This window comes from Oryx dammah, unplaced genomic scaffold (genome assembly GCF_014754425.2).
Source record: "Oryx dammah isolate SB20612 unplaced genomic scaffold, SCBI_Odam_1.1 HiC_scaffold_2, whole genome shotgun sequence".
Classification (NCBI taxonomy): Eukaryota; Metazoa; Chordata; class Mammalia; order Artiodactyla; family Bovidae; genus Oryx; species Oryx dammah.
Window position 1 is genome coordinate 12,986,327 of NW_024070186.1, and position 21,322 is coordinate 13,007,648.

General features: G+C 55.0%; 1 protein-coding gene across 2 annotated transcripts; it reads left to right on the plus strand.

The window, feature by feature from the left end:
• Window positions 1–305: 305 nt before the first annotated feature.
• Window positions 306–11,304, plus strand: CFAP410 (cilia and flagella associated protein 410). Of its 2 annotated transcripts, none has more exons than XM_040231960.1 (8): window positions 306–604; window positions 2,381–2,399; window positions 3,673–3,719; window positions 6,247–6,476; window positions 6,646–6,817; window positions 7,921–8,014; window positions 10,090–10,241; window positions 10,314–11,304. In XM_040231960.1, exons 1-7 carry the CDS (start codon window positions 528–530, stop codon window positions 10,219–10,221), a joined length of 771 nt encoding a protein of 256 aa, XP_040087894.1. In that variant the 5' UTR covers window positions 306–527; the 3' UTR covers window positions 10,222–10,241; window positions 10,314–11,304. The 2 variants fall into 2 exon arrangements, with proteins under 2 accessions (XP_040087894.1, XP_040087901.1); XM_040231967.1 differs by having other exon boundaries at window positions 341–604; window positions 7,924–8,014.
• The last annotated feature ends 10,018 nt before the right edge of the window (window positions 11,305–21,322 follow it).

Below are 21,322 nucleotides of genomic sequence, written 5' to 3' on the forward strand. Positions count from 1 at the left end.
ATGGACAGGGAGGCCTGGCGTGCTGCGGTTTATGGGGTCGCAAAGAGTCGGACACGACTGAGCGACTGAACTGAACTGAAAGAGACCATCACTTCTAACTCACCAGCCTCGGGGCCAGGACTGGGGGGCCGCGGTAGGAGTTCGGGGTTCGGGGTAGGGATGGGTACCCGGCTTAGGATCTAGGACTCGGGTGAGGTCTCTCGTAGCCGACTGGCGCCTCCAATCGCTGCAGAGCTACGTCAGAGCCCTGCGTCACCATCACTGCGCACGCGCAGGACTGGGCGAGCGGCTCCAGGAGCTGGTCGGAGCAGGTTGGGGAGGACCCAAGACGCGAGGCGGAAGCCCAAGCGGCCGCACTGCACTCGCGCCGGCCCGTCCCCTTAGAGAGGGCCAATGGGCTCTCAGGACGCGCACCTAACGACGCGGGCTCCGCCCCTTGGAGACGCGCTCAGGCCTGGCCAGCATAGGCCGAGGTAGCGAGAGATTTGAGAACTTTGCGGGGTCTCGAGTCCTAGCGGCTCGCCGCCATGAAGCTGACGCGGAAAATGGTCCTGTCCCGGGCTAAGGCCTCGGAGCTTCACAGCGTGAGGAAGCTCAACTGCTGGTGAGGACCAGAGGCCAGAGCCCGTTCCCGCGCGTCCTCCCCGCTGCCCGGCAACCCTTCCCCGGACCCCCGCCCTGGGGCATGGCTGGGAAGAGCTTTCTAGAAATGGAGACCCCTGTCCAAAACCTCCGCCCTGGAGCGGGGACCCCTGCCCGCCACCTCTTCTCTGGAGCGGGGTCTGCAAGGGCCTGCGGAGGATGCAGAGGGGTTCGGAATCTAGGAGGGGCACCTGGGCCTCACCTTCTTGGCTCATGTCTGGTCCGCCCAGCCTCTCGGAGGTGTTGCATAAGCTCAGGGGGCCTTTGGCAAGACCATTCCAGAATTTTCGTCCCTCCTGACCGGGTGGTGTTTCACACACAACTCCAAACCTGCCCTCCTTGCACAAGACAATTGGAATTCCCTTGAAGACTGGCTCTTGGGCTTCTAGATGGCTGTAGTGGGGCAGACAGTCCTCTGTAGAGAGGTGTCTTTTCTGAAATTGCCAGCAGCCCTGGGAGCCAAGCCTGCTGATGAGATGGGAGATCAAGATGGTTAACACCCTTTCTAGGGCAAAGAAAGGAAACTGAGGCTCCAAAGTGATGCTTCAGTAAACACTGTTGTAATTGAGCCCTGGGTAGGGATGCGTTGTCCCCAGGGGACTCACTGTCTAGGAGGTAATGGTTAGAGATACAGGTGTGGGGTCAGTGCAGCCTCAAAGACAGGACTGCCAGGGCTAGCTGAGCCAAGGAAGGACCAGGAGTGCTCCTGAACTCCTGAAAGGTCTGCCCGTGTTGACTGGAGACTCCAAACAGGGTTCCGAGCGCCTCCGTGCCCTGGACAGTTCAGGTGGCACTCAGCCAGAAGCGGACAATCCTCCTGCTGGTGTCAAGCAGATTGACTGCAGTGAGATCTGCCTGCTCATTAAAAGCCTTTCTCTTTGCCCCGCACATCTGGTGTTTTGGCCACAGCATTCCTGTCATTTGTTTTCCACAATGCATGCCTTTGTTCTTGAGCAATCAGCCTTCCCCTCAGGAGGGAGGCACAACGACTGCATTTCAGGCTTTCTGAAGTGTGTTTCATCAGTCATAAGTTCAGCCTTTGAACTTGTCCTGTTGCAAAGACTCCCTTGTTTATGTATGTTAGGGAATTATCCCTGGGCACAGCAGCCTTGAGAAAGAGTAAGTCTTTGTGTCCTTCACACGGGGCAGCCTCTGCCACTGCTTAGTCTGAAGAGCAGCCACCAGCATCAAATTGTTTTGTCCAAGATCAACCAGGAAATGATTTGGGGCACCTTTGTCACTTATCTGGGAAAGTTTTCTTTTACTTTGTCGTTGAAATCATAGACCTTTTTTTTTTTTCTCACGTATAGATTCTTTTTTAAAAACTCAGGTATTTAATTTTTGGCTGCGCTGCGTCTTTGTTGCTACCTGCAGGTTTTTTCTCTAGTTGTGGCAAGCGGGGGCCATACGCCAGTTGCAGAACGTAGGCTTTTCTCATCACAGTGGTTTCACTTGTTGCAGAGCACGGGCTGTAGGCGCATGGGCTGCAGCTCACAGCCTCTAGAGCACAGGCTCTTTAGTTGCGGTGCACAAGCTTAGTTACATGTGGAATCTTCCCAGACCAGGATAGAAGTCATGTCGCCGGCACTGGCAGGCGGATTCTTATCCACTGTACCACCAGGGGAGTCCAAAGTTGTAGACTCTTAAAGTTTGTAGACGTTTGTCATTAATTTTTGTTTTTTAGTTTTTTTATTCATCTTCGACAAACTAGAAGTACGTATGTCTTTTCTCTCCCCAGGGGCAGCCGTCTCACTGATGTAAGTACCATGCTGGTCATCTCCAAATGGTCCCTGATCCCTGGGAGGAGGGTTAAGTAGACAGACCCACACCCATCCCATTCAGGCCCCTGTCCATTTGTTACTTTAGCAGCTTTCGTAAGGAAGAACCACGTGTGAAAAGAAGTTCTGTAACCCCAAGTTAATTCCGAAGTCCCTTCACACATCCTCATGCGGATGAGTAGCAGGCCTCATGGAGGAGGGGGCTGATTCCGGATGCAGACCACTCTCACCTGAGGAAGGGCCCCGTGGGCTTGGTTGACTTTAAGGAACAGTGCACTTGGCTTGGCGGAAGGGGTCTTGATAAAAACTTTTTAATAGATTCTTGGACTTCATGTCCCTAAGGAGGTTCCTCACTTCAGCCCCTTCCCTGGTCAGATCCATCTTCACTCCCTATTCCCGTGGCAGGAAGAGATGAGGGCTGGGCAGGGGCAGAGAGAGGAGCTGGGCGGAGCTGAGTGTCTGTGACTCGGTTTCTTCCCAATTCCACCCCCCACCCCACCCCCGAGTCCTGGGATGAATGTCTCCAGCTCACACAGAGTGGGGTCCCCAGCAGTTGGTTCTTATCAACTTCTGTTTTGGAACTTGAACTGTACCTATCCTGAAAAGCAAAGTTGGACATGCTGAGTGTCGGAGCCCTCCAGAAAAGCCTGTTGTGCCTGATTCTGTAGCAGCAAAAACACTACTGTAACAGAAAACAGATCCAGTGCAAATGTGAAGCATTCTGACCAGACAGCTTGTTGATGTCAGGAGTCCCCTCTGGCCCCATGCCCACTGTCTGGCAGACAGACACAGACATGTTCGGGGCTCCACTGCTCAACAGCCTTACAGGTTACGGGTCTTCATGGACCAGTATGTGCCCCACTGCCCCTTTCCCCTAAGTCAGTGTTAACGTGTTCTCAGGTCTAGTTTTGAGCCTGTCTCCATATCAGAACAGCTCTGTTGGTAAGAAGGGGCTTCTGTCCTTTCCTAGGATGCTGATCAGGGACAGTAGGGAGAAAGGCTGTCTGTCCACTGAGGTCTCCTCACTGAGGTCCTTTGATGATATCTACAATTAGGAATGCCCCATCTCGATGGCTGGCAGCGTTCGGTGGCCCTGTGTGTTCCTAGTCAGGGGAAGGGGGAGGCTCCTCCGCTTGGGCCCTTGTCAGGGGGTGGGCAGCAGCTCCCCCTGGGTTCTTTTGGCTGCTGGAGAGATGTGATGTCACATGCCAGCATCCTGTGATGTTTGCAGTCATGTTCTTTTCCTTCATAGATCTCCATATGCCGGGAAATGCCCAGCCTGGAAGTGATCACCCTCAGGTACCGAACCCTGGCTGGCCACCCCTCCTAAGTCACCGGGGCTGGAAGATGAGAGTGTCCAGATCAGGGCTGGTCAATAACCTGAATAACTGATTATCCTTTGATAACTCCCAACCGTGGTGTGGGAGGCCTGCTTCTGCAGGCCACACCAAGGTAGCACCAGGGCTTGGCTACTCCTTCCTGGAGGGCACCCAGGCCTCCCCCAGAGCTTGCCCTGCCTATCCCGGTGTCATGGGGTGCCACCCCAGGGTGGCTGTGTCTGTCCCAGCGCCCCCAGTGTCAGCCTTGTCTCCCTGCTGGTTCCATCAGTGCCTAGAGCTCTGCCATCCTCCCTGCGCCGCCTGGTCTGTCCTTGATCACAGTCACTCTTCCAGGGTCATACACCTTTTCACAGACTAAGGGAACCTTGAATGAGCCAAATGCTGCCTTTGGGGCTCCGGGCTCCGGGCGGCGTGGGGGCATTTGGAAGGTGAGGGAAAGAGGAAGTCTCTCCCCACCTGAACTCTGACCCACCCACTCTGGGTCTGGGGAGGAGGCTGCCCCTGCAGACGTTGGAGTGCTTTCTGCAGGTCCCTATGTGTAAACCTTGTGGAGATTGAAGCGCTGCAATGAAGCCTAACTCCTTGCTTGGCAGCTCAGAAGGTCTCAGGACTCGCCCTGCATGTGAGGTTGTGTGGGGTCGCAGGCCCTGGGTCCCATGCAGGTCCTGAGACTTAACTTCCTCGTCACACTGGCCACCCTGTCCTTCCTGACCCCACTTGTTCTTTGTGCCTTCGGCGGTCACCCTGGGTGCCTTCTGCCACCCACCTTGTGCTCACCCACCCCCGGCCCTGACCCGACAGGCTGGGGCTGGCACCTGCTTGCAGGATAAAGGAATGAATGAAGGAGTGGGCCCGGAGCCCCTCTCCCTGCCTGGGCCCAACTCGGCCCTTGTGCCTCAGCTGCCCCGGCTGTAAGACAGTGACTGTAGAGGTGGGGTTGAGGAGGAATGGATGCAGTGGGGAAGACGGAGCAGCCAGTGTGTGCAAGCGCCTGGCATCTGCTGTCACTTACCTGTCATGATTGTCAGTGAAGCTGTCAGGGGGATGTGCGCCTAGAAGGCCTTACCCGACAAAAAAGGCCTTACCTTTCAGTCCCCAAATAGTAGGAAACTTGGAGCAGGTGTGGACTTAACCCCATCTCTGCCGAGCGCTATCTGAGGGCTCTGGGGCAAGTCCCCAGCCTCTGAGCCCAAGGCCCCTCGTACTGCAGGGGTTCTCATCACTGTGGCCTGAAGAGGGACGGGGCTGTGGCCTGGACTCCTAGCCTTTCTGGAACTGGGTCCCCCCGCAGCTAAGCCACTGACCCCAGGCCGCTGGGTGGCAGTCCTGTGCAATGACATCGTTTTGGTTTGGTCTCAGTCCCCGTGGGTGGGAAGGCTTAGTCGGGTCTGGCTGCTCTAACGGGATTTCAGTCATTTGTCCCTCATAGTTCGGAGGCCACAAGTCCAAGACCAGTGTCTGGTGAGGGCGCCCTGTGTCCTCACCTGGTGGAAGGTTCGGACAGCTCTGGGGGTCCGTTTCATAAGGGCGCTGGCCCCGCTCATGGGGTCCCCCGCCTCCTCACACCACTGCACTGGGGGTCAGGATCTCAACATGTGGATCTGAGGACACAGTTGGTCTGTAGCAATAGCAGCCACAGCCCAGTGGTCAAGGAGGGGTCTCTCGGCCCCTGCCAGCTCAAGCCCTCGACCTCGAGCCTCCACCCCAACAGCCTGTGTGGCTCCCCCATCGCGAGGATCCCAGAGCCTGGGTTCACGTGTGCTGAGATGGTGGCACCCTTGTCCTGCTGCTTCATTGACAGTGTTGGGTGTGGTGGGAGTGACCCTAGGGATGAATGAGGACGTCCCTGCCCTGCCCAGCCCAGCCCAGCCCAGCATCCAACGGGGAGTGGTCCAGACAGTCTGGCAGGATGGGCAGGTTCCCCCCTGGCCTGAGGCTTATGGTCAGCCACTCCCTCAAACTGAGCCTGCATTCATGGCTGGTCCATCTGGGTGTGCAGGAGGTGACCCTGCTCTGTTAGCTCAAACCTGCAGGTCTCTGCCTGGTGTCTGGATGATTTCCTCTTTCCGGTTCACTCAGTTTAATTCTGTAGTTAATTCTTTTGTGAACATGGGGTTTGGAAGTTCAGTGCTCAGGTCTTGGTCGTGTGGGGTTTGAGTGGGCTTGCTTAGGTTCATCGTGGGTTTTCCTGGCTACTGCCCTTTTTGGGCTCACTGGTGTGTACCATGGAGTCCTCAGTCCCCTGTCCTGTCGGGGGGAGGACTCCCACCCTGACATGGACTCCCACCCTGACATGGACACCTCGCAGCCTCAGCAGAGTAGGGGCTGCCGCTCCCACTGCAGCTGGAGGGTGAAACTTTCTCTTGGGCCTGGGGGCTCCCTTGCCCTCCACCCTAGGGCGAGGGCAGATGAGCACCAGCTGGCAGCGCTTGTCTGCATGGTGGGGTGGGGCCCCCGGACCAGTGCTGACAGCCACGTCCACGCAGCGTCAACAGCATCTCCAGCCTGGAGCCCGTGAGCTGCTGCCGGCAGCTGAGCGAGCTGTACCTGCGCAAGAACTGCATCCCCAGCCTCGCAGAGCTCGTCCACCTGAAGGGCCTCCCGCGCCTGCGAGTGCTCTGGCTGGCCGAGAACCCCTGCTGTGGCACCTGCCCCCATCTCTACCGCATGACTGTCCTGCGCACCCTGCCGCAGCTGCAGAAGCTGGACAACCAGGGTGGGTGCCCTTACATCCCCCCGCCCCATCACAGGTGCCCGAGAGGCCGGCCTCCTGAGAGCTGAGCCACCTCTCCGAAGGGGACCAGGCTGAGCCGAGGGGACAGCCAGGCTGGGCCGGGTGGGCTTATGTGCAGTGAGGCCACTCATGCTTCTGCACCACCCCCCAGCTGTGACAGAGGAAGAGGTGTCCCGGGCGCTGATGGAGGGAGAGGAGGTCACAGCCCCCAGCAGAGAGGACTTGGGGAACGGCCCACCCGAGCTGTCCTACACCCTGAGTGCTGTGGACGCCGCCACTGAGACGACACAGGATCCTCTGAGCCTCGGCGAGGGGGAGGCCAGGTGTGGTCTGTGGGCCTCCCCAGCCCTCCCGCGACTGCACTTCTGGGACTGGGGTTTGGGGGTGTGTGTGCTTGTTTCTGGTCTGGCTCTGGGCCCCAGCCTGGTGTCAGCCGCATGGCTGAGAGAAGGCCCAGGGCAGAGAGCTCATGCCAAGTGCAAGACCAGCCCTCCTGGGGAGCAGTGGACTCAGGTGGTGAGCTGGTGGAGGTATGGGGCCAGCTGTGCGGGAGGGAAACCCTGTGGCCCTGGCTACGTGAGCCACTGGTCAGGAGTCCTGGGGATGGCAGGGCGTGCAGGCTGAGGAAGGGCCCTTTCTGACCCACAGGGTACCTCAGCTGATGGATGTTTGAGGGCAGAAACTGGACATAAGGAACATGGTGAAGACCATTGTTCTCAGTGGGGCCCAGGCCAGACATCCACCTGCAAATGAGGGCCACCTGCTGGCGCTCCCGCAGCATGGGAGGAGGGCGCGTGGCTCTCCCGCTGCGTGGTGGGAGGGGGCATGGCTGTCCCTTGGCATGGGAGGAGGGCGCGTGGCTCTCCCGCCGCGTGGTGGGAGGGGGCGTGGCTGTCCCTTGGCATGGGAGGAGGGCGGCGTGGCTTTCCCTTGGCATGGGAGGAGGGCGCGTGGCTCTCCCGCTGCATGGGAGGAGGGCGCGTGGCTCTCCCGCTGCGTGGTGGGAGGGGGCGTGGCTCTCCCGCAGCATGGGAGGAGGGCGCGTGGCTCTCCCGCTGCGTGGTGGGAGGGGGCGTGGCTGCCCCTCGGTGCCGCGGGAGGGGCGTGGCTGTTGCCTGGCAGGCCAGCTGCAGGCCCCCCTGCACGTGCGGGGCTCTCATGTGGTGTGTGTCAGTGTCCCCATCCTGTGTGAGCTCCAGGGGGAGGGAGGTGACCCTGGGGCTGAGAGAAGTCGTGCTGCCCCACGCCCCTGTCCACTGCTCCCAGCCCCCAGAAGCAGAGTCTGGAGTGGCGGTTTCCCTGCAGATGGGTAGGGTCTACTTTTAGGAGTCTTTTCTTCCCTGTGCCCTGGGGTGCCAGGCCCAGACCCACAGATGTGTGAACAGTGAGTCGCCTCGGGCCTCATGCCCCGCTGTCCTCCTGCCAGCAGCGACCAGGGGCAGCTTGGCCTGAAGCCCACCTCCCGGGACCGGTTTCCTCCATTCTCACAGCGGGAGGCCGCAAGCAGTCGCACCAGCAGGGTGAGTGTGATGAGGCCACCTGGTGGGAGGTGGCCCCGGTTCCCCCTCACCAGAGTGTGGACACTGGGGGCTGAGAGCTGAGGGACGGGGCTGGAGACACTGCAGTGAAGCGCATAGCCAGGCCCCAGGGGGTGGGAAGCCAGCCATCTGGGTCCAGTGTCTCGTCCAGATCTAAGCTGGTCGGACATGGCAAGCAGAGAGGGGGTGCCTGTGTGGGCGATGGGGTCCCCAGTGCAGGGGGCTGTGCTGAGGTGGTCCTGGGGGGTGGGAAGGTCACTGTGGCAGTGCTCAACCTGGAGAGATTGCTGCTTGGGAAGAGCCCTCCTGCCTGCTGTCGGAAGTGGGGATGCTCCAGCAGGGGCAGGGGCAGGGCAGTGTCCCTGTGCGGGGACCACACAGCGGGCCCCCGGGCTCCACAGGCTTCCCTGTGAGGATCACAGGTGTTGGCTGAATGCAGGTCACGTGGGCGGCGGCGGTACAGTGAAGACAAGCTCCCTCCAGGGTCTCCATCTGCTGCTTAAGTCACTGTGGCTTGTGCCCGGGCTCGTCCCTGCTCACGGGCCGCCCTACCTCTGAAGGGCGGAGCCATCTCTCCCTCTGTGTCCTCTGGCTGGCACAGCAGCTTCCCTGTGTCCCCCCTCCCGCCAGCAGGTTCGGAGTCTTCCCCTGACCTGGTCTTTGGCAGGGGGAACTTGGAGGGGACCTCGCCACCTGGGCACAGGGGGAGGGAGCTGTCCGAACAGGACTGGGGTCTGTGGGGGTGGACGGGACCCCCTGGCACCTGCTCCAGCCCTTGATCGGCCTGACCCATGCCATAGGGTGCTGTAGGCTCACAAAGGCTGGCGCCACGTCCAAGCAGGGCTGCCCGAAGCCACAGCAGGGCCTCCCTCACTCATTTGTGCAGTGACAACTTGAAATGGGCACAGAGTTCACCAGAGGTACAGAGGTGAACACACTGAGGCCCTGTCCCCACCAGAAGGCGTCCCCCAAAGGCTGTGGTGGGTGTGACTGTGGGCCGAAGGCCGGTCCAGAGAGCAGTCAGTGGGCCTGTGGCCAGTCTCCCTCACCCGGCCCCGCCCCAGTGGGCCACTGCCCTCTGGGACCACAGCCTGCTCTTCCGCGAGGTGGCTGTGTGGGACAGCTCCGGGTCCCCACCTTCCACACGTTTCAGGAGGAGCCCAAGGTGTGTACTGTCACCGGTGGCAGGTCTGCCCAGCGGCTGGGCTGAGGCCAGGAGCTCCCCACCCTACCCCCATGGCAGGGCCTCTGCCGAGAGTGGACCAGGGACTGAAGGTACTGGTTCAACTCCGTGCCTGCCACAGATACATACAAAGGACTATCACACCTGCTCAAACAGGATGCTTGCTCTGAAAGCAGAGGACAGAAGGGTCTGGCCCTGCTTCCAGGGGTCCCTGTGGTCACCCAGGCTGGGTGACCCTGAGGCATCCAGCCCCCCACAAGCTTCTGAGTGCAGGTGCTGGTGGCCAGGAAGACCTGGGGACACAGGGAGCTAGCAAGATTTGAGGGAGCAAGAGCCTTAGGGCGTTGCAGAGGCCAGGGGCCAGCATCCCAAGCGTGCCCACGTGAGCCACGTGCTCTGGCTTGTGGCCATCCCTCCAGCCATCCCACAAGAAGGATCAGTTCAAATAGCCCCTTCGTGTAAAATCCTTCCCGGATTTTCCCAGTAGACATGGCGTTTCTCTGCTCAAATGCGGATGGGACTCGGGTGTGGTCGTGTGGATGTGTGTGCGCATCACACACTACGCCCATGTGCATTTGAACACACGTTCCTGAACACCTGCTTCTGGTCTCTGCTCCATCGCTGACCAGCTGTGTGATGAGGGCCCCTTACTCAGCCTCTCTGGGCCTCGGGGCCGTGAGCAGGAGGTGAGTCAGTTTGTAGGAAGTCCCTGCAGGCGGCGAGCGCTGTACCCCAGCCATGGCCACAGCTTCCATCCGCCCAGGTCTGTCTGGAAGGCTGCCCCCCGAAGGCTGTGCTCTGGTGGTGTGTGTGTGGTGTGGGTGGCTCAGCGTCACAGGTGTGGCGCTCAGGCAGTGACTCTCTGTGTCCCCAGAACAACATCCTGACGGCCATCCTGATGCTGCTGCGAGAGCTGGACATTGAGGGACTAGAGGCCGTCCACCAGACCGTGGTCAGCCGGCTCCAGGCCCTGCACAAGCAGCAGTTGCAGGAGGACATGGAGTGACCCCAGTTCAGTGGGACCCTGTGCTGAAGCCCAGTGTCTTCCCGAACCTGGAAAGGGGGCTCCCAGCCACAGCCTCTGCAGGCCAACCCCAGGCTGAGCCCAGGCACAGGGCTGCATCCCCGGGAAGCCGGGCTCTTGTTGCAGACGGCGCCCAGCAGGGGCAGGAGAGGCTGCCGGGCAGACCGCCCTGCGCCCTCTGCTGGGAGGGTCGTGGCTGGGTGCCTCCTGTCTCCCAGGACCACCTTCGTGTGGCTCCTCCTCGGGGTGGGCTTTGCAGCCGTCCTAATAAATGCTTTCCCTAAGTCTGGTGTAGGAGCAGGCACGTCCTCCATGACAGGTTCACTCTTGTTAAGGTGACGGCATTGCTCATGTGTTTTCTCCATGCCAGTTGTGACTCGGTCATGGGATGGATTTCTGTCAACCGCAGCGAACTTCCAGAATGAAGGCAGCCGTAGAGACAGGCCGCCTGCTGCCTCCAGGACATTTTCTCTGCAGAGCACTTTGTGTCCCTTGTCGAGAGTCCCACATGACACAGGGGTCTATGCTGCCCCTGCATGAGGGGCTGGACAGCGGGGACCCGGTCAGAAGCAGCAGCTGCATGGGAAGGGACAGCTTCTGGAAACCATGCCTTAAGTTTTCTTCCGTTGGGAAGCGTCGCTGGCAGGGAAGCCACAGTCCCGGGGGCTGTCCTGGGGCCACAGTGCAGGGAGAGGAGGGGCCATCTGAGCCATTAGGGAGCGCCTGCCTGTTCTTCCTGGGGTGGAAGTGGCAGGCACTGGCATCCAGTGGGAGCTGAGGGTGCACAGACCCAAGGGGGGCTGACTGAGCACCTGGAAGACCCCTGACTCCGGGAAGAGGGAGCTGCACCCACTGAGGCTCGTCTACCCTGGGAGCCCCGGGGAAGGCGTGGTTCATCTGTGGGTCTCCCTGTAGTTCTCAGGGCAGGGGTGGGCTCTGGCCTTGGGAAGTGAGGACTCGCCACATGGGGGCATCCAGAATGGATGGCCTCTGCGGTGCATGTGCCTTCTCTTGTAATTATGAGATGTTGGATGCTCCCAATAAAGTCCATCCTGGTGAGAACAAGCTGGGTGTGTTTGTGTGATATTAACACCCTCCCTCTCCCCACCCACTGGGCACTGCTCACACCCACCACCCCAGCCCCACGCCCTGGTACACCTCAGTCGGGGGCCCTTGACTTGCACCCTGGTTGGAATAAATACCTGCCTCAGCCCCTTGACTCTTCATCACCCCCACATCCCACCTTCTCTGACTCCCTAGTCAGGGCCTCCCGTCAACTCGCTGGGTCCCACTCACAGCCACCTGCCTGCTCAGTGCCCTTTTGAAGCCCTCAGGCTGGACTGAGGACAAAGCGCTTCTACCCCTGGCCTGGACTCCAGGCCTCCGATCGGTAATGTTCACGTCACAGCTCCTACTCTGAGTTTGTCCCCAGGTGACACTGAGAGCAGGGTTTCTGAGCAAAGCAGGTGTTGGCATTACAACCTGTGTGTGTGTCCTGCGGGTCCCAGTTATGGAGGGGAGGGCTGAGACCCAAGAGGGCATGTTCATCTGAAGTGCTCGTCAGTGTTGCCGGAGGTCAGCCATGCACCACGCGCTCCCTGTGAGCTGCTGCTCAGGAACGAGGGCAGTCACTATCTCAGACCCCACCTCAGGGTCCACCGAGCCAGTTGCTAGCATGCTGCATGGAGGGCCCAACACTCATCTGGCAGGACAGGTGGGGCCTGGGCCTGACCTGGCTGAGGCACTGACGGCCAGGCCACAGTGCAGCCAGAGCCAGGGGATGGCTGGTGTCCCCCCACCAGAGCCTCCCACGTGGAGGTGACCACATCTTAGACTGCCAGATGGATGGGGACCCCAAGAGCCTCTACAGCACAGTTTTGAGCTGCAGCCCCTCCCTCTACCCTGCCCCACCCCCACAGTGAGTCAGAAGGGGAGCTCAGAGTTCTGGGGAGACACTCTCAGGGTGCCCTCTGATCATGTTGACTGGGGGCACCTTCCAGAAGGAGCAGGAGGGAACAAGCCTTCCAGGGGCCACTGACCCACCATGTCCCCAAGCCCAGGGCTGTTCTGTTTGCAGGAGGACGCTGGGCCACCCTCCGATAGTCATTCCCTGGGGCAGCATTCATGGATGCCTCCGTCCCTGAGCCTGTGGGATACTCACAGGTCCCATCTTGTCTGGGAAACCAGACAAGAAACAAGGGCCCCTGCTGCCAGCATCCTCCCAGGACAGTGGTTCTCCAGGGCTCTGTGAATGGACACGGGCTCCAGGGTGTTCCTGTGAAGCCTGTGGTTCCAAAGGGACCCACCAAAGCCTGGGAGGACCTGGGTATGCTGTGCAGGCAAGATGTGACTGTGGCATCTTCTCGGGCCAAAAAGAGTGCCAGCCCAGCTGGGAGTGGCAGTGCATGGTGGCCCGGTTGAGTGAGGCCAACAGTCTGCTAGGATGAGAGTCGTGCCTGCCCTGCGCTCCTCAGCCAGGGCACATGGGCACGTGGGACCCCGAGCTGGGTCCGCACTCTGCTGTCACCAACCCGAGAGTCTTCACGCTTGTTCAACAAGGGGCCTGCTCCCTGGGAAGTCGGTGTCTTTCTGCTTCTGCAGGACTGTCACTTTTGACATTTAGGAAAAAGCACTGTTTCTGCATAAAGGCAAAGCTGCCCATCACAGCATCATGCAAGAAAGGTGGGCGGCCACGACTCAGCCTGAGGAGCACCACAGATACCCCTCCCCCTCCTCAGGGACTGGTGGGTGGGGCAGGGTTGAAGAGACAAACCTGTGAACCTTGGCCAGGCCAGGGGTGTAGTGTCTGCATCAATACTTCCTCAAGATGTCAACAAGTAGGAAAGCCAAGACTGTCACTCAACGCCCCCACACACCCAGTGGGCGGGACTGCTGACAGATGCGGACCCTGACGGGTGGGCACCCCAACTCCACCATCAGACCGAGACAGACACTGCCTGTGGCCTTGATGTCCCCTGGCTAGACTCTCCGGAGCCTGCAACAGAGTCTGAGGGCCTCCCCTGCCCTCAGGGGAGGTTCCTCCCACTGCCCCTTCGGAGTGCACCTGCGCAGGAGCCTCTGGAACAATCATCCAGAAACACTCCAGCACCTGCTGAGCCTGCCGCAGGCAGAATTACAGAGAAGGGCTCCAGTTAAACTTGCTGCACAAACGTCTGCTTCGGTGGATGCTGTTCAAATTTCCATCACCCCTGCAAGAATGACTCATGGGCTGCCTTCCCTGGAAGCCTCATGGAAATAGCAGGGTTTGGTAGGGCCTGAAATAATAGTCTTCAGATCGTAAGAAAAAGCTCGAGGCAGCTGAGACAGAAAAACGATGCACTTGGGGTCGCGTTCATCCCAGAGCCTTTCCTGGCTGCCTCCCCGGTGGGCACCAGGCTCAGGGAGGGGATGTGGCTTGTGGAGAGCTGCCCTGGGCCTGGGAGCAGCTGTCAATGTTGAGAGGGGCTCTGGGTTCAAACTCTCCCCTCCCTTCCCAGCAGGGTGGCCCTAGACCAAGGGGGCTGAGCAGGAGTTGTGGGCACTGGGGGTTCAGGCTGCTTCCCAAGGCAGGTAGGGTGATTGCCTCTGCTCTCTGGACCACGTGGACACCTGCCCAGCACCCCTGTGTGCAGCAGACCTCACTCAGCCCCTCCCAGGCCCCTCCTCAGCCTCAGGCAGCCAGAGGGGGATGCGTGACCTGTGGCTCACCCTGCTCCTGGGCCCACAGCTCCTCCGTCAGCTGTGTCCCCTGTGGTGTGTCCTTGGCCGTACACACCACCCCACCCTGTTCTGAGAAACTGCAGTGCACACACTCCCCTGCAAGTGAGGCCCATGCTTGTTGTCTGGGGGAGGGGGCTGGATTCTCAGGTGCCCCAAGGTCCTGACCCCTTGTGTGTCCACCAGACAAGACCCCACCCCTAAGTGGGAGGGCAGTCTGAGTGTGGATATGATGCCTTATATGGCCAAGGTGAAGAGGTTCACAGATGTAGTGAAGGCCGTCATCAGGTGAAAGTGAAAAGTGAAAGTTGCTCAGTCGTGTCCAACTCTTTGTGACCCCAGTATAGTCCATGGGATTCTCCAGGCCAGAATACTGGAGTGGGTAGCCTTTCCCTTCTCCAGGGGATCTTCTCAACCTGGGAATCAAACCCAGGTATCCTGCACTGCAGGCAGATTCTTTACCAGCTCAGCCACCAGGGAAGCCCCTCTTCAGGTGACTCTGCCTTAATGAAAGGGAGTGTCCTAGTGGGCATGCCCTGATCACGTGACCTCAGTCCCCCTGACAGGCATCCTCAGATCAGGGCTAAGAAGGCTGCGGTCCCTCCCTCCCTGAGCTCAGGAGCAGCAAACACTGGAATTCTGTCAACAGGCAGCTCACTGAGGTCCTGGTGAGACCATACATGGCCAAACAGGGATGCCCCTTTGCTTGGGGAGCCCAGGGCTGGCTGAGAGGAGGAAAGCGGGTGACGGGGAGGAGCAGAGCAGCGGTTGGGCCGGACCCCTAGGCTCTCCTGCAGCTGCTGCAGTCTCACTCTCTGCTTCCCGGCTGCACGTCAGGTGGCCGGTGGCACCGCTGACGTCCTTCAGCCTGGGAGGCAGCTCCCTATGTGCCCCGCACTGGCACGCCCCAGGTAGGGAGGCTGAGCAGCTCCAAGGAGGCAGGTGGCAGGCCTGGAGGAAGTGTCCTAGCTGGCAGAGGCTAGCATGGGGCCGGGTCCTCCCCTGCTACTGAGGCAACTGCTGCCTGCCAAGATGCCACGCTGGCCCAGGCACTGCCCAGTGTTGGCCTCACCCGCGCCCAGCTCCCCTTGACCCCTGCAGTGATAGGGGCCGGGCCACCCCAGGACACCCAGTGCCCAGCCTGGAGAAGCGAGAAAGCCTGCGAGGCCAATATTCCAGGGTTTTACCAGCATCTGCAGACTCTGCACATTTCAGCAAAACCAACCCCAAAACCCTGGAAAAACCCAGGGTCCGTGGGGACATGAAGGAACCAGAGAAGGTGGCCCCCAGCCTCAGCCTTAGAGCCGGTCAGCCAGTCAAGACCTGACCAGGAGGCCCCCCAACCCGGGGACTCCCAATTGGCCTGTGGACCCTCCAAGGTCAGTTCAGTTCAGTCACTCAGTCGTGTCCGACTCTGCAACCCCATGAATCGCAGCACACCCGGCCTCTCTGTCCATCACCAACTCCCAGAGTTCACTCAGACTCACGTCCATCGAGTCCGTGATGCCATCCAGCCATCTCATCCTCTGTCATCCCCTTCTCCTCCTCCCCCCAATCCCTCCCAGCATCAGAGTCTTTTCCAATGAGTCAACTCTTCGCATGAGGTGGCCAAAGTACTGCAGTTTCAGCTTCAGCATCATTCCTTCCAAAGAAATCCCAGGGTTGATCTCCTTCAGAATGGACTGGTTGGATCTCCTTGGAGTCCAAGGGACTCTCAAGAGTCTTCTCCAACACCACAGTTCAAACGCATCAATTCTCCCGCGCTCAGCTTTCTTCACAGTCCAACTCTCACATCCATACATGACTACTGGAAAAACCATAGCCTTGACTAGACGGACCTTAGTCGGCAAAGTAATGGCTCTGCTTTTCACTATGCTATCTAGGAGGGTCATAACTTTCCTTCCAAGGAGTAAGTGTCTTTTAATTTCATGGCTGCAGTCACCATCTGCAGTGATTTTGGAGCCCAAAAAAATAAAGTCTGACACTGTTTCCACTGTTTCCCCATCTATTTCCCATGAAGTGATGGGACTGGATGCCATGATCTTCGTTTTCTGAATGTTGAGCTTTAAGCCAACTTTTTCACTCTCCTCTTTCACTTTCATCAAGAGGCATTTTAGTTCCTCTTCACTTTCTGCCATAAGGGTGGTGTCATCTGCATATCTGAGCTTATTGATATTTCTCCCAGCAATCTTGATTCCAGCTTGTGCTTCTTCCAGTCCAGCGTTTCTCATGATGTATTCTGCATATAAGTTAAATAATCATGGTGACAATATACAGCCTTGACGTACTCTTTTTCCTATTTGAAACCAGTCTGTTGTTCCATGTCCAGTTCTAACTGTTGCTTCCTGACCTGCATACAGATTTCTTAAGAGGCAGGTCAGGTGGTCTGGTATTCCCATCTCTTTCAGAATTTTCCACAGTTTATTGTGATCCACACAGTCAAAGGCTTTGGCATAGTCAATGAAGCAGAAATAGATGTTTTTCTGGAACTCTCTTGCTTTTTCATGATCCAGTGGATGTTGGCAATTTGATCTCTGGTTCCTCTGCCTTTTCTAAATCCAGCTTGAACATCAGGAACTTCACGGTTTACGTATTGCTGAAGCCTGGCTTGAAGAATTTTGAACATTACTTTATTAGCATGTGAGATGAGTGCAATTGTATGGTAGTTTGAGCATTCTTTGGCATTGCCTTTCTTTGGGATTGGAATGAAAACTGCCCTTTTCCAGTCCTGTGGCCACTGCTGAGTTTTCCAAATTTGCTGGCATATTGAGTGCAGCACTTTCACAGCATCATCTTTCAGGATTTGAAATCTAAAGAACAGTGAGAAGTAAATTGTGGATAGTAGATGCAGAAGAATGAGAGGTGGTGGGCTTTGGGAATTGACTGGGGGATGGTGGAAAGTGATTGTGGATTTTCGGAAGACGAATTGTAGACCGTGGAACATCAACGTTGATAACATGAAAATTCTAGTTATAAGAACACATCCCAGGAACATAATCAGTCTTTGGACTAGATATACCAAAAAAGAATGTTTTTTACAGAGTTACTTGTTATAGCAGAAACCGAGAAATGTTACTGAAGGTCCAAACACAAAGGGACAATTCAGTCCATTCAGAGGTAGGTTTAGGTTGATGTTCTATGAGTAAGGGTGGGGGGAGGTCTTGGGGAGAGGGCATGGACACGAATGATGACTAGTGAAGCTGTTGTTATGGGAGACATTACAGGGGCTTCCTGCGTTACTAAGGATACACTCCTATGTGTGCGTGCATGAAACATACCTGCCAAGCATGGCTAATGATGGAACCGTCCATGAACTGAGGATTATAATTTAGCCAATTCAGAGAAACGGTACGCACAGCAGATGGATGATACAGATGGATAGATGGTAGATAGAGATAGAGAGACAGGCAGTAGATGCAAACACAGATACACATAAATGTGTGTGTGTGCCAGGGTCCAGCCCTGGTGGATCCAGGGAATTTGAAGGTGGGGACGGCGTGGGCGTCTTTGGAAATAACTTATTTAATTACAGATAGAGAGGGATTAGAATATTAGCAGAGAAAAAGAGGCTGAATAACTTGGTTCGCATGGAATAGCAATCACCACCTACGCAGGCCGCAGGTGTCTTCCCGTTCTCCCCAAGGAGAGGAGGCACTGAGGCCCCCCCGGTCCGATCTTAGAAGCCCAGGCAAAATTAATAGGCTTGGTGGGTACGCACGCACCAGATGGGAATTCGGCCAGAAAATAGTAGGAGAGAAAAAGGGGCTGAATAACTTGGTTTACGTGGGATACCAATAAAATTCCAAGACAAGGAATTTGCACCATCTACGTTGGGCCACCAGTGCCACTTGAATATCGGAAGGTGCCCCTCCTTGGGCTACTTCTCGTGTGGGCTTGAAAACCGGGACAAGTAAGTAGACTTGGAGGGCACCCATGCTCCCAATGGGAATTCAGCCAGAAAAACGGGGAGCAGAAAAGAACGACATGAGGAAATCAGTCTTTCTGGAAACTGATCCGATTTCTTTATTTTGGGGTTTGCTTATATGCCTTTTGTTACACATAGGGATGAATACAGAGTCACGCAGGGGTCAGCAGTCCTGACCTTTATCAAAATCAAGTGCTTCACATAAAAAGGTCTTAGGGATTTTACATCTTCTGGCCATGAGTGAGACCTGCTGACGTTTTATGATCCTTTCTTTCTGATATCCAAAAACCTTATTTTTTCCAAGGGTGTATTTTCTTAAACCAGGCACCACCTTCCAAATAAAGTTACATTCCTATAGGGTGAGGGTGTAGTGAGTTACAATCAAGAAAGGAATTTATTTAACCCAAGGTTAACATAATTAATCTTAAAGGTTAATACTTATTTCTCTTATATACATAAAGGTTAATGCTTATTTCTCCTATATGCTAGTTATATTCATTATAAGGGCAGGAACATGGAGATATAGCAGCAAACATCAGCCCAACAAATGAAAATCCTTTCACCAATGTTCCCCTTAAGATCTATTTAGTCTTAAAATAGTGATAAAGTTACATTTTTACATAGCAAGGACACAGTGATTTATAACAAAGTACAGTGATCTATTACAAAAGAGAAAATCCATTAACTCAGAAAGTCTAGTATTGCTAACATCAAAAACTACTATATTTCCTTTTCTATATTCCAAATACATTGATTAATATATTCCCAGGTGCCTAAGGATATGGAAGCCTGGCGGCAATCATTGACTCAACAAGAAGAAAAAGCCCTATGCTAATTAAGACTCTCAAAATACTCCAAAACTCCCTGTGCTGTTTATGGTTGAGAGATAGTAAACAATCATGTGCGTAGTGGCAGGAGTATGGATAATCCTGTCACACAAGACAGTCTGTCAGCCGAGAGGTTTGACCTGAGACATCCTTGTCACACCGAGGGTAGGGAATTACCAGCAATTATTGGCACAATAAATGAAAAACCCTTCACCAATATAATTCCTAACCAACCCACTATACTAATAATTTCCAACTCCCCAAAAGAACTTGCCTTTAGTAAGTCTAAAACATCTCATGCCTCTCAGATTTGGAGGCTGTAAACAATCACATGTGGCTGGACGAACCTATACAGGCGGGCTAGATAACCTTCAGAGGAGTCCGTAAGCTGAAACACTCTTGTCATGCCCAGGAATTTTTATTGCCTTGGAGCTGCATGTTTACTCCTTCTCCGAGAGAAATGGTTATTGGGGAGAGCCCCCAGTAAAGTCAGAGGTGTAGGTGAGAGCATAAAACAGACTCTGGTTTTGGGGGTAGATGTTTGGGAACAGGGGGTTTCCTGAGGCTTGATCACACCTTTGCGTATGCCAAGCCTCCTTCCTCATGACCTTTGCCATGGGCTGGCCCCCGGCATGTGTGTGGACATATATAGATTTTATATATTTTTATATAATAGTTAACAATAAAAATTTTAAATACCTTTTATAATATTATCCAAAAACATAAAGTACTAAGATAAATTTAAGACAAGTTGTGTAGGGCATATAGAGTAAAAAATATGAATCTAGTAAATGAACAAATGCCTAATACATTAATTACAATAAACTGTAATGGCAACCCACTGCAGTGTTCTTGCCAGGAGAATCCCATGGAAGAGGAGCCTGGTGGGACTACACACCAGAGGGTGGCAGAGAGTCAGACACACTGAGAGACGGAGCGCAGAGAGACCGAGATTATAAAATGGACCCAAATTACTGGGCATCTACAGTATTTACATCATGAACTCCGTATTGCAAAATTCAGAATTAAATTGAAGAACACGGGAAACCTCTAGACCAGGTATGACAGAAATCAAATCCCTCACGATTGTACAGTGGAAGTGACAAACATATTCAAGGGATTAGATCTGATAGACTGTCCTGAAGAACTATGGACAGAGGTTTGTAACATTGTACAGGAGGTGGTGATCAAAACCATCCCCAAGAAGAAGAAATGCAAAAAGGCAAAATGGTTGTCTGAGGAGGCCTTACAAATAAGAGAAAACAAGAGAAGTGAAAGGCAAAGGAGGAAAGGAAAGATATATCCATCTGAATGCAGAGTTCCAAAGAATAGCAAGGAAAGATAAGAAAGCCTTCCAAAGTGATCAATGCAAAGAAATAGAAGCAAACAATGGAATGGGAAAGACAAGAGATCTCCTCCAGAAAACCAGAGATACCAAGGGAACGTTTCATGCAAAGACGGGCACAGTAAAGACAGAAATGGTACAAACCTAACCAAAGCAGAGGATATTAAGAAGAGGTGGCAAGAATACACAGAAAAACTATACAAAAAATACCTTAATGACGCGGATGACCACAATGGTGTGGTCACTCAGATACATCCAGACATCCTCGAGTGTGAAGTGTAGTGGGCCTTAGGAAGCATCACTACAAACAAAGCTAGTAGAGGTGATGGAATTCCAGCTGAGCTATTGCAAACCCTCAAAGATGATGCTGTTAAAGTGCCGTACTCGATAGGCCAGCAAACTTGGAAAAGTCAGCAGTGGCAACAGGTCTGGAAAAGGTCAGTTTTCATTCCAATCCCAAAGAAGGGCAATGCCAAACAATTTTCAAGCTACCAAGAATTGCACACATCTCACACACTAGCAAAGTAATGCTCAAAATTCTCCAAGCGAGGTTTCAACAGTACATGAACCGAGAACTTCCAGATGTTCAAGCTGGATTTAGGAAAGGCAGAGGAATCGGAGATCAAATTACCAACCTCTGCTAGATAGTAGAAGAAGTAAGAGAATGCCAGGAAAACATCCATTTCAGCTTCATTGACTCTGCTAAAGCCTTTAGCTGTGTGGATCACAAGACACTGTGGAAAATTCTTCAAGAGATGGGACTACCAGACCACCTTATCTGCCTCCTGAGAAGTCTGTATGCAGATCAAGAATCAACAGAAGAGGTGTGGAACAACAGAGTGGCTCCTAATTGGGAAAGGAATACATCAAGGCATATACTGTCACATTGCATATTTAATTCATATGCAGAGTACCTCATGTGAAATTCCACACTGGATGAATCACAAGCTGGAATTAAGATTACTGGGAGAAATAGCAAAACCTCAGATACCCAGATGACACCACCCTTCTGGTGGAAGGCAAAGAGGAACTAAAGAGCCTCTTGATGAAGGTGAAAGAGGAGAGTGAAAAAGCTGGTTTAAAACTCAACATTCAAAAAGCTAAGATCATAGTATCCAGTCCCATCACTTCATGGCAAATAGATGGGGAAACCATGAAAACAGTGAGAGGCTTTATTTTCTTGGGCTCCAAAATCACTGCAGATGGTGAGTGCAGCCATTAAATTGAAAGATGCATGCTTCTTGGAAGAAAACCTATGACCAACCTAGA